The sequence below is a fragment of the Epinephelus moara genome, chromosome 20, assembly GCF_006386435.1.
Source record: "Epinephelus moara isolate mb chromosome 20, YSFRI_EMoa_1.0, whole genome shotgun sequence".
Taxonomy (NCBI): domain Eukaryota; kingdom Metazoa; phylum Chordata; class Actinopteri; order Perciformes; family Serranidae; genus Epinephelus; species Epinephelus moara.
This window is the reverse complement of record NC_065525.1, coordinates 32,428,296-32,441,489: the sequence shown is the minus strand read 5'-3', so window position 1 is coordinate 32,441,489 and position 13,194 is coordinate 32,428,296. Positions and strand designations below refer to the sequence as shown.

The 13,194-nt window shown below is 37.8% G+C and overlaps 2 protein-coding genes across 2 annotated transcripts in view; one reads left to right on the top strand and one right to left on the bottom strand.

Moving 5' to 3' along the window:
* Positions 1-8,720, top strand: part of tubgcp6 (tubulin, gamma complex associated protein 6) — a 40,924-nt gene extending 32,204 nt beyond the window's left edge. The window contains exons 21-25 of the mRNA XM_050072766.1: positions 2,285-2,479; positions 3,102-3,234; positions 3,901-4,114; positions 6,280-6,473; positions 8,176-8,720. Of these exons, the coding sequence (XP_049928723.1) occupies positions 2,285-2,479; positions 3,102-3,234; positions 3,901-4,114; positions 6,280-6,473; positions 8,176-8,267 (828 nt within the window). The 3' untranslated portion in view covers positions 8,268-8,720. The remainder of the gene's footprint in view (positions 1-2,284; positions 2,480-3,101; positions 3,235-3,900; positions 4,115-6,279; positions 6,474-8,175) is intronic.
* A 106-nt stretch (positions 8,721-8,826) lies between these two features.
* Positions 8,827-13,194, bottom strand: part of appl2 (adaptor protein, phosphotyrosine interaction, PH domain and leucine zipper containing 2) — a 39,240-nt gene continuing 34,872 nt past the window's right edge. Inside the window, exons 20-21 of the mRNA XM_050072767.1 lie at positions 12,328-12,375; positions 8,827-12,167 (exon numbers count right to left, since the gene is read on the bottom strand). Coding sequence (XP_049928724.1) covers positions 12,039-12,167; positions 12,328-12,375 — 177 coding nt within the window. The 3' untranslated portion in view covers positions 8,827-12,038. The remainder of the gene's footprint in view (positions 12,168-12,327; positions 12,376-13,194) is intronic.

The window sequence follows — 13,194 nt, the reverse complement described above, 5'->3', positions numbered from 1 at the left end:
ATTTGGTTACATTTTGTGACCATGGAGCATCAGTGCGACTTAAAATGTTTAATATGTACGGGGGAGCTGTTGGTTTGTAAACCGCTCACAGTGAATAAATTGTCACGTTTAACGGCGCCGCTGCAATGGTTTAATTTCCTGCTAAATGCAAACATGTAACTTTTGACTGAAAGCTTTGAGTTCACGGCAAAAACATCAACACTTTCAACCCCAGAAGATATTGGTGCTTCTGAATTAAAGCACCAGATGTTCCGCTTTAATGTGTTTTTATTATAAAAATATATCATTTAACTTTATTATAACATTACTTTATTTAACTTTATTTAACCTTATTGCAACAATATTTTATTTAACCTTAATGTAACAATACTTGATTTAACCTAGTTATAACAGTACCTTGTTTAACTCTGATATCAATACTTGCTTTATGATACCAGTACTTAAACTTTTTATGACAGCACTATATTTAACTTTATCATAACAGTTCTTTCTTAAACTTTATTGTAACAATACTTTAACTTTATTAAACAATACCTTAAACTTTATAACAATGCTTTCTTTCCCTTTTATAATAAATTACTTTAATTTTATTTTAATAGTACATCGTTTAACTTTATTATAACAATAATTTATTTAACTTTATTAACAGTACTTAATTAATTTAACTTTATTAGAACAGTGCTTTATTTAACTTTATTAACAGTACTTAATTAATTTAACTTTATTATAATAGTACGTTATTTAATTTTATTGTAACAATACTTTAACTTTATTAAACAATACCTTAAACTTTATAACAATACTTTCTTTCCCTTTTATAATAAATTACTTTAATTTTATTTTAATAGTACATCGTTTAACTTTATTATAACAATAATTTATTTAACTTTATTAACAGTACTTAATTAATTTAACTTTATTAGAACAGTACCTTATTTAACTTTATTAACAGTACTTAATTAATTTAACTTTATTATAATAGTACGTTATTTAATTTTATTGTAACAGTACTTGAACTTTATTAAACCAATACCTTTTAACTTAATAACAGTGCTTTCTTTACCTTTATTATAACAGTACTCTGTTTAACTTTATCATAGCAGTACTTAAACTTTTTTTTATAATTGAACTTTATATTAACAGTACTTTGTTTAACTTGTTATAACAATAATTTATTTAACTTTATTAAACCAATACCTTACTTAACTTTTTTTTAACAGTACTTTATTTACCTTTATTATAACAATACTTTATTTTATTTAATTTTAATAGTACTTAATTTAACTTTATAATAACAATAATTTATTCAGCTTTTTTTTTTTCAAGATATTTGGGGGAGCATTTCTGTTTAATAAGTTTAATAAGTGGTTTATTATTATAATCTTGTACAGTTGTTTCAAAATGTCAATACTGTGCGTCACAATATAACCTATTGTGATATTATTTACAGGCCACATCGTCCAGCTCTAACAGCAGTTTTGTAAAGCTGTTCATCATATTGACTCTGTGGGGGCAATATGTCAGTATTTTGTTTACAGCCTTGCTTATTGTGAACACACTGATATATCATCATGTTTTAAGGTGATATGGCAAACTTGGTAGCAAGCATTATTCATTTAGAGTCGTGCTTTCAGTGAGGGTAAATCTAATGTTCCCCCTCCCAACACTTAGGGAAAATATCTGTCTCCTTAGCTACTAAATGCTGAACTAAGTTCCCCAGCTGTGTCTGTCTTCTGTTAAGTTATGAGCAGGTAGTGAACAGTGGGTTTTTAGAACTTTGTCACTGCAAACAGCTGCCTGCTGCGGCCGTAAATGACAATTTAATCTGAGACATTGGTGTTATATAAATATCAATTATCGCTGCTTTAAACTCTCAAGTATTTTTATATCTGATGTCTCTGTGTGCCTGTTTTGCAGCACATGATGCATCACTGTTTAGACTCCAAGACTGCTTATGTTAAACCCAAGCTTCCTGGCGTGAAATAACACAGCACAGCCTTCGCTAACACCTTGGTGCTGTTCCGCCAAAACACTTGTGTACATCTGTCTCCTGAGGCCCATGAGACAGAAGGTTTTTGTTCCAGCCAAACACTACACCAGCTGATCTCACTGATTAGCACACCTTCAACCGGAAAGCAAGCTAATCATCGTAATCGGCTACACGCAGGGTTTGTTTGGGATGAAAACCTGCCAACTCCTGGGCCTCAGACAGGTGTAGAGGAGCGAGTAGTCATCTGTGTTTGACCTTTGTATATTTATTTGACCAATGTCTCCTCAAACCCAGCTGGGCAGCGGCCAGACTCCCGGCGAGCTGCTGACCCCTCTGGTCCTGAACTCCATCCTCAGCAAGGCCCTGCAGTACAGCCTACATGGAGACAGCCCACTAGCTGGTAACTTCACCTTCGCCCTGCGCTTCCTCCCCGAGACCTTCCACCCACACGCCCCCGATTCTCTCAACTGTCTGGAGCTGCGCTACAAGGTGAGGCGGTGTGTTTTAATGGAGTGAATGACAGAGTGTGTGCGCTTGCATGAGCACGCTTGTCTCAGCATGAGTGGCAGCTTGAATGTGACAACCTGTCATGTTTTGACAAACTGCTCTGGGTGTGGAAAATGAGCTTATCACGCACTTAAATGGTTGAACCTTGTAGATTGATTGGAGTGGAGTCTTTTGGATGACACGCACGGTGACTAATGCTGCACATATTGTCCTCTGCTCGCTCTGCGTTCCTCGCCCTCCTGACTCTTCCCTCTCCTGCTGAATCTCCATCTTGTACCTTTCCTGAATCTTCTCCCTCTCTTTCCGTATCTTTATTTCTTGTTGCACTTTTTTTTTTCGTGCTCCACTCTCTCCCCATATATCTTTTCCTCATTCCTCTTCCACCCCCATCTCTCACCACTCTGTCTTCCCTTTGCAATCCTCTCACCTCTTTTTTCAACGTCTCTGCACTCACACCTTTCTCATCCCCTTGCCTCGCCTCATTCGTCACTCTCCCTTTTGCCCGTTCTTCCCAACCGCTGTCTTTTTCCTTTACTTTCTTTCACACTCACTCGCTTTCACACCTTCACACTCCTCCCCCCCCCCCCCCGGTGTCATCTCCCAGGTGGACTGGCCGTTGAACATCATCATCACGGACAGCTGCATGAACAAGTACAACCGTCTGTTCTCGTTCCTGCTGCAGCTCAAACACATGGTGTGGAGCCTCCGCGAGGTCTGGTTCCACCTCAAGAGAACAGGTGAGAGAGGTGGGAGCTGTGTGCTTCAAGGCCCGGCTCAGACTCCACAGCACCTCTGAGGTGGAGGAGTTAAGATTCTTCCTGTTGTGCTTCAACTGTTTATAAAATATTCATTAAGGGGAATGCTGCGATTCCTTTATGTTTTATTTATACAAAGCACATCTCATAGCGGTGGGACTTGTTGTAAAACAGTGTGCTTCAGTGGGTTGGATAGTATTGATCAGTGAAAGCCTGTGCACAGACTACTTAAATGGTTATCCTGAAGGGACAAAACAAAGTATTAAGGTATTAGAGGGATGTAAACTACAGCGACTACAACAATAATATTACTCATCACCAGGGGAAAATGTGGATGATGACTTAATTCAGGAGTCAGAATGCATTTTTCTCCCATAAGGACTAACAAGACTGCAGTCAAAGAAAAATACTGTATAATACAATTAACCTTGCTCTGTCTGTGTCATATCTACAGGCTTAGTTATCATTTTCATCCTTATTCATGCACCCAACGTGCTGATCAACAGGAACACAGAGCCTAAAGTTATAAATTTTGCAGTGATATAATGCATAAAAGCAGCAGATCTTCGCAATTGAGTGTCTTAAACCAGCACGTTTATTTTTAATCCCTGCAGCACTGATCATGACTCCCATCTCTGTTTCCCTCAGCACTGGTGAAAGGTGCCGGTCGCTCGGTGCAGTTCCATCAGCTGCAGCTCTACAGACACGAGATGCAGCATTTTGTCAAGGTGATACAGGGCTACATCGCCAACCAGATCCTGCAAGTGTCCTGGAGCGAGTTCACAGCCAAGCTGGCCACCGCCAGCGACCTGGATGCCATCCACCGCACACACGCAGACTACCTCAACAGAGCCATCTTCAGGTGAGGGCTGGAACTGCGTATGAGCATGTTAACAGTATTTGTTGCAATATAATGCACGCTGTTATCTCTGAGCACAGATAGGTGATGTATGATATTCTTCCTCAATTTATTGCATTCAAGGAGCAGATATTTTGGAACAAGGCCAAATGTGTTGTCTCCCCTTGAGCGCAATACTGCAATACATATTTAAGTTTTCAGCATCGTGAGTGATCACAGCTCTCAGTGTTATCAGCTCTTAGCCTGTGCACCCCATGTGAGAGCAGGCGCAGATAACCTTGTAAACCCAAAGATTGCATGCATAAACTAAAGATAAGTACACACTGAATAACCCAAACTCGTCACCTGAGTACACACACAGCTGATTTAAAAATGCATGAGCCAAGGATAGAAGGCAGGTTTACACAGGAAGTGACTCCACACTCATGCCTTTTAGAGTAATTTAGCATACTTTCATATTAGTATTTACCCCTCTGACAGAATTTGTTGGTGTTGCTGCTTTTATTAAATGTCTCCATGCAATAACACAAATTCTCAAAATGTAGTAAAAAAGGAAAGATTCAAGTGTTCTGAGCCAAAACGAATATTTTGCAGCACCACATAATGTTAAGGTATTTAATAATGTTTTGAAAAGCCAGATGTTCCTAACTTTTATTAAGTTTTCTTATCTCAAGTATTAGTCAGGGTGCAATAACAGTGGTGATACTCATCTTATTAAGCAGTCCGAGTATCGGCCATGATGTAACCAATTCACATTAAAAACAGTTTCCATGCGTGATTAGAAAGTTAACTGTTGCTGCTATCAGATTTATTGAATCATAGTGAGCCGTGGACTCGGCCTTGTGTTACCTCACCAAAAATATTTTCCAGTGTAGAGCTGCAAAGATTGGTCAGTGAATCAATTATTTGATTAAGAGGAAATTAATCAGCAGCTATATTAATAATTGATTCATGCCATTTTAAGTATTTTGACAAGTAAAACTGTATAATATTTGATGTTCTCAAATGTTGGTCTAGTGAATATATTTTGGGGAGTTGGAGCTGTGGATGGGACAAATTAAAGGAGTTCATCTTACTGCATACAGTGATTGGCATTTTTCTGAAATTTTATAAAATCAATTTATAGTATTTACACATAGTGAGGTAAACAGATTTCAAATTTGGAAAGAGAGCACTGGTATTAGATCATCATTTGGTATCGGCACATATTCTGATTCAAGGTATTTGAGATGATTTAGGATCAGTCCCTTAATACTGGGCTCACTTAATAATTTTCTTTTGGAACTTACTTCCAATTTTCAGATGCTTTCAGGTTTGTGTGTTGTAAAGAAGAACCGGTTCATCTCAGGTATAGATTAAAAAAAATTAATAAGTCATGGTTTAGTTTCCGGCATGGTTTAAGGAATTTTTTTAAAGGCAAAATACTAAAAATTATCTGGTTCCAGCTTACTTGTTCGGTGTGTGAAACATCCGAAAACAGTAAAAGTGTCCATCACAATCTCGTAGAGCCCCAAGGTGTCATCAGATACTTGTTTTGTACCATCAACAGCTCAAATATTTTATTAGATTAACTATATTGTAAAAATATATTTTCTCACATCATAGACAGTGGAACCATAAAATGTTTGGCATATGCACTTTAAATTTGGGTTTTTCTTTTGATTGACTAACAGTGGCAGCTTTATATTAATTGATAAAAACAGATAATTGCAGCCATACTGGGTGCAGCTTTTTTGGACTGTGGACTCTTCAAATACAGGAGTCAAAGCCACACATTGTTAAGGTGTTCTGCAAAGTGTTGTGAGCCTTTATATAGACAGGAAATGTTTTAATTTAAACCATCGTGATTTCAGGCTGCAACATGACGAAATGCAGAAAAATCCAGCGGAGTGAAATGATTTCTTCAGGCTCTTTACAGGCACGGCGAGCTGAAGTGGAACTCTCTGCACCCATAATTTCATATAAAATTAATTCAACCTCTTCGTAACAAGTTAATTAAAATTCCAGCTGGATGTGAGGCTAACTTTTGAACCCAATGAATGATTTAATCTCATTAGGAGAGGTTGTCAGTATCACACTTCTCTGTGTAGAATTTCAGCCCATCTGAAAAAGCCATTTCAGAGTTCCTTGTCATGTTTCTTAAACTTTGCACTCACTGGTCTCCCCAGGGGTTTGCTGACGGAGAAGGCGGCTCCCGTCATGAACATCATCCACAGCATCTTCAGCCTGATCCTCAAATTTCGGGCGCAGCTGATCGCACAGCCCTGGGGCAGCCAGCAGGGGGAGGCAGTGCACCCCAGCTTCATCGCCATGCAGCAGTCGTACAACACCTTCAAATACTACTCCCACTTCCTTTTCAAAGGTGAGTAGTTTGATTCAGTGGTTTCTAAAGCTCACAGGTACGAAGCTAAAGGATGTTATGAAAGTATCCACTTGACCTTTAATCAGTGAATTAAAACCAGTAACAGCAACAAATGAGAAGAAGAGGAAAAAAGGATATCTTTAATTTATATATTTGTTTGATACTGTGAAATCTAAAAAGGGAACAAAATGTAGAGTGTCTTCTAATTTCAAGCTGCAACTTACTTAATTAAGGGTTGCCAAATTATAGTGTTTGTTTTTTAAAGCATATCAAATCTTCTCTAAATGTACGGGATCAATTAACTCGTGCAGACACATTTAATGGTTGGGAGAGTCGCTTTCTTGGCACTTGTGAGTATTAGCCTTTTTGCTTTGATGAGAAAATAGGAGAGAAGTTTCTAAGATGAAGTCAGGTTCATCTTTGATTAACATGAGCTGAGGATGATCAGTAAAGCATCTGGTTCTAGATTAGAGGTAATGATTTTGGGACATAATGTAAAAATGCTAAACCAAAAGAGCTCAATTGAAACCTATCACTTAAAGCTGCTTGTTTTATTTTGAAATATTAGGGACTGTGTGGTATTTCTAATTAAGCTGAACAGTATCTAGCTTGGTTTGAGCAATTCCAGTCTAAATGATGGAGGACAGAATCTGCATTCTTTCAGTATGTGCAGTACATACTGAAGTACATACATCATATCTGAAGCTAAGGAGACTTCAGTTGTGTGGAGGTGTCCTTCAGAGAAATAATTAATCCACAAAGAAACCATCTGTATGTCAGTCTCTCACCGTATGTTACCTTGAAAACAAAGAAGACTTTTTCTCCCAGTCCCTCACAGTGAAAGGAGACTCCCAACAAAGGTGAGCATTCTTTGTGAACTGAAGTAATCAGGGTCTGCATGTAATAACAGCAACAGTATGACAAAAACATCTGTTGACAAACTCTCACACAACTCATGCTGTATAACCCAAGCCTCATATCCAGTCACGCGCTCAGTATTTCCCAAAGGACAGCATTTTCGCTAAGATATGACAATATAGAAAAAGCAGTGTTCAAGCTCAGACGCACGTGCATGCCTGGGCACGTGACTCGACCTTGCATGAGACTGTTTATACTGACGTGTTTTAGCGAAAATGCTTGTTTGGGACAGAGCATACAAATAAATGAGACAGGAATTATATTGCAGGAGCTGTGTGACAGCTTGTAAGCAACGCTTTTATATAGCTCCGCAGTTGTTAAACATGGTGCTTTACCTCAGTTCATGAAAATTGCTCGCCTTTTTGGGATTCTTTGTTCACTGGAGGCACGAATTCAAGGTAACACGCTGTGAGTAACTGAAAGAAATGTTCATTCTGCAGGTGAAGTGTTGCTTTAAATACATAGTTAACCAAATCAACAGGGAGGCAATCCAGGCACTCTGAAAAATATAGAAAAATTAGGAAGGAAATACTAAAGAGCCAACATGTCTCGACCACTGATTCTTTGTCAGGGCTTTTAAAACATACGATACTGGTAAGGTCCCACCTATATAGTGGCAGGAACCAATGAGAGGCCATCACATGACCCATATAAAGACAGGGCAGGTGAAACAAAAGCAAAGAGGGAATTTCATGCTAATACGACAGTAACTAATTATACCGTATTTATAGGTTTAGTATGTTTCTAATTATGTGCTGTATGTTTGTTTTTTTCTTCTTCTCAGTTGTGACCAAGCTGGTGAACAGAGGCTACCAGCCTCATCTAGAAGACTTCCTTCTTCGCATCAACTTCAACAACTACTACAAAGACTCCTGAGCAGTACACTGGTGTGTATGTTGTACATGAGCTAAGTGTGAGTACTTGTCTTACCACAGGCACATATTTGTTACTTACCCAATGCATCACTGTGTACCATGACTGTTTACACTTGTAGAGTCCCCTCTGTGTTTATAAGAGAGAAGACAGATAATCAGACATATATAATAAATTCAGTTAATCTGGCCTTCATTTCAGTGTACTTTATATTAAGGCATGTATTTGACATTTAAACCAGTTTAGGCGATCAATATGCAGGATTTGAACATGTGTGCTTGATTAATGGCTTTCCTGCTCAAACTGTGCTGCCAAAGATTGTAGCTGAGATGAAGCTGATGTCTGCTGTAATGTCTCCTGCTCAGGTGTCTATGTAGATTTTAAGTGCATATAAATTGTCAATTATCTGTAAATAGTAAAGCTTAATGCTTTGTTAAATAAACGCTTTATTCTCTAGTGTTGGTGTGACAGTTCTTTTGGGACGTAAAGAAAACACATTTACTTGAGTAAGAAAAAAATACTTACATTTATTAAAGTTTGCATGTTAGCATTGGTTTTTAGAAAACTAGGACAAATTAAGTGCAAAGCCTTATGGGTAATGGATTCTGTCAACTTCAGCCATTTACAAAAAGACAGAGAGAGGGGAGAAAATGCAGTCCTTGCTATATTACTGGAATTTATTTTCCTCACAATGAGGACCCAGATTTTTCCTGACTGTGCATTAACTGGCAAAGCAAAAATATATCAAGACTATGCAGCACAGCTGTAGGAGGTGTAATGGGCTGCAGCACGCCACAATAAGAGGATTTGGTTTCTTGAGTGGAAGGTGAAGTCGGAGAAACTCCTCACCAGCTGAGCCATCAATCAAAGGAACAACACAGGCAGCAGCTCGTGTCGGTCATCAAACAGAAAAAGATCTCAGACTTCTGTAGACTGATGCTCTAAGCCTGCTTTATATGCATTGCTGTAGTTTTATTAATGGTGTGATTGAAGCTTCTCAACCAACACCTGCGGACGGAGGGTACAAGTCTCATGGATGGACATTTTCTTGCATTTCTATGCATTTACATCAGGAAACAAAGAAATGGTTCACCGTTACAACTTCAAGCAAACGTTTGACATTTAGGAAAATACACATTCGCTTTCTGGAGGAGAGTTAGAGGAGATGGATAGAGCTCTTGTATTTGTCCGTTACATGTAAGGCTACAGCCAGCTGTCGGTTAGCTTAGCACAATCACAGTAGAAAGGAAACTGTCAATCAGTAACGAAGTCCAGCTACCAGGACTTTTAAAGCTTACTAAATAATATATTTGTTTAAAAAATGTACAAAAACTGAAGCGTAAAAACATTTGAGGGAGTTATGTGCTGGAGTATTTCTTGGCCCTGACCGGTTGCCAGGCAACCAGTAGAGACTCCCAAGAAGTTACTGGTTACGGCCAAGAAATAGTCCAGCACAAAACCATCTATCAAACGTTATATTTATGTTTTTACAAGGATAAAACTAATGATTTAGGTATTCATTTGTGATAATTAGACAGTTAGAAAGATTTTGGTACCATTTGACAGAGCCAGGCTAGCTGTTCCCACTATCTGTGCTGCGCTGTAGCTTCAAATTTTAAGTGTAGATAGACAACTTTTCAGCTTTATCCTTAGTGGTGGTATTGTGGCGCTGCTGTCACAAAGACAACTAGAATGCTCTCTATTTTCCTCTGAGCCTATCAACTACCAACGACACAGGACACATTTTGTTTTTCAGTTACTTCGTCTGCCATTTCTGCTACCAGGGATAGTAACTACAAAGAACTTTCATTGATATTGTTTCGTACGTGGGGATAGCTACAGGGGAAGATAGAAGCGCTATCCTCCTCCTGTTTTTGTTGCGTAATGGTTGTGCCGTAAAACAAGCCTTTATTTTCGTACCCGGTGGCAGACAGACACATTGGGCCTTATAGGGAACCAGTCTAAACACTGTTGGTGTCATTCTACAGCCACTACATTGTGTTATGAAGATTTCCTTCATGATGATAAGTCAAAGTAAAAAATTTGTCTTTTTCCACTTTAACGGGGAGATGTGAAAGTGGCATCAATCCTCCATCAACTCTGCACCAGAAAGCGAATAAATACATTTCCTAAATAAACTATTCCTCTGATTACAATGAGTAGTGTCACAAGCAATCAAACAATCATAACTAGTCACCAGTAGAGCAGGCAGTCCTCAAGTATCCACACTTAATTCTTGTTTAATGTGATTCTACCAAGAGCTCTGATGATATAGAGGAGAAAAAGCAAGCAGACACGCACTGGTCAATACAATGTTACTTTCACGATCAACGTCAAGTCAGTGGTTTTGACCTCGTCTGTTTTACACAGTACCAAAACATGTCACATTCACACAGTGCACCACAGGCTTCCTCTGTCCATTGAGATTAGCGTTACAGTTCAAATAGGCTGAAATGGTTTAAAACTGCACTGGGATCTAAAGAGAAGGCAGAATTTCACAGATCAGTCGCTTCCCTTCAGTTTTGTTCTGTTTAATATTTATGTGTGTGAGCAAAGAGCGAGCTGCTTTTCAGAGTACATAATACACCACTGTGTTCTGCCTACATGCGTTACTGTAACGTTTCAGTGGTTTTATTTTTTTTAGTATTACAGCTCAGTGCTCAATTTAGAGGTTTTAATCTCTGCGAATGGACTGAGAGAGAATGCCATTATTTAATCATGCACCGCATCGGTCCTAGCTTTTAAAAGTGAAAGCCTTTAATGCAGCCAACTCTGATTAAACATCATATAGACACTCAGACGGTTCATATTTACACAGGCTTTCAACAAACCTAAAGCAAAGTACCAGTTTTACTTAAGAATATTTGGGCTGCTTGAGAAGGACCTTGCATACAGATCATGTTAATAAAGATCATCCTAAACTTGATTCGGTTTACAGGGAATGCTTTAGATAGTGGCAAGAGTGCAGAGAGAACAAAAATTCAGTCTAATCGCTCCACCAACTGTGTCCACTGCTTCAGGACACACGTGCTCACACAGAGTAACAACAACAAGCAACGCAACAGTCACTCGTCTGCAGAGAAAAGAAACCAATGTGATTTTTACCTATTTTAAGTTCTTCATTATCTTAAGTTTAGGATCCTTCAAATGCCTCAGTTAGTGCATTCTGTAGCCATCAAGCATTATTAAGTAAATATTAACCTTGGAAGTGCAATAACTTTTTTTTTGTACACAAATAAACAAGAAAAAAAAACACCAAAGTAGTTGCATAAAAGCCTTACGTACAAGTTAACATGTAAAACAAAGTCAAGGAATGAACTCTCCAAACAGACTCCAAACTATGTAAACCTAAAATGAAGCAAACGAGTCACCACCTTCTGTTAGATGGCTGGGGATATTAGAAAACAATGAATGACAATCAATATCTATATAGTGTCCCTTTTGATGGAAGTACCACCCACAGTGGTGTAAAAACAACTCCAAATCCAAAGACCCATGCAACAGTCTGACCTTAGAAAAGCAGATCTAATGGAGCACCCACGAGATGTGCTTTTGGGACCCCCTGCCAACGTCTTCTGCTTTCATGACAGCAAAAAACTCTAGTAACACAGGGTAAGTGGAAGTGAACTACACTCTCTAATATGGGTGTTACAGTACCAGAGTTAGGGCTAGCGGGTCATGATGTCACTGTTATCCAGGGAAAGCCTTCTCTCCTGGTCAAAAGCTGGACCGTGGCCCTGGTCTTGGTTGTTTTTCTTTTGGTCCTAGCTGGGACTAGGCTTCAGACTCAAGGTCGTCTTCTGCCCCGTTGGTTGTGTCGCCCGTCTCAGGCTCCAGCAGCAGGAATTTACCGTCATTGGTGAGAGGCATGTTCTTCATCAGCTGGGCCAGGGCCTCTGGGTCCTTGAAGAAAAATAAAATCAAACCAAATAAGAAACTCAAATGGTTGTGTTCCTAGCATGTTTCAAAGGGAAAAAACAAACATCTTAATCAAAAACTTATCAACTGGTTTTGACTTTAAATGCAAGAAATGTTCTGCGTGTTTCTATAATGATGATGATACCTTCTTGGCTTCTGCAATCTCCTTCGCCAAACTTATGGTGTAACATATCTGTGAAAACAAAAAGATAAACATTAATATACAGGGTACATGCAGCAATCCTTAAATATAATACCATAAAAATGCAAAACAAAAAGTCATAATAAAGTATGACAAAATGCAAAAAAAAAGAGGAAAATCATAGTACAGTATATCCAAAAAATAAATAAATAAATAAATAAGTAATCGTATATTATGTCATAAAAATGCAAAAGAGCTCATAGGATGGTTTGTCCTAACAGTCATACTATAGTATGTCATAAAATCTAATAAAAAGTCACAGTATGTCATAAATTGCAAAAAAAGGTCATATTATAGTAAGTCATAAAATAGACATAGTATAGCATGTCATGAAAATGGAAAAAAAGTCATAGTATAGTATGTCATAAAAATGGAAAAAAAAGTCATAGTATAGTATGTCATAAAAATGGAAAAAAAGTCATAGTATAGTATGTCATAAAAAAGTCATAGTATAGTATGTAAAAAAATCCAAAAAAGTCATAGTATAAGTAAGTCATAAAATAGTCATAGTATGCTATGTCAGAAAAGTGCAAAAAAAGTCATAGTATATTATGTCATGAAAATGCAAAAAAAAGTCATAGTATAGTGTGTAAAAAGAAATGCAAAAAATCATAGTATAGTAAGTCATAAAATAGTCATAGAATAGTATGTCAAAAAGGTGAAAAAAAAGTCATAGTATAGTAAGTCATAAAATAGTCATAGTATATGTCAGAAAAGTGCCAAAAAAAATCATAGTATATTATGTCATAAAATAGTCATAGTATAGTATGTCAAAAAGTGAATAAAAAGTCATAGTATGTCAAAAAAATG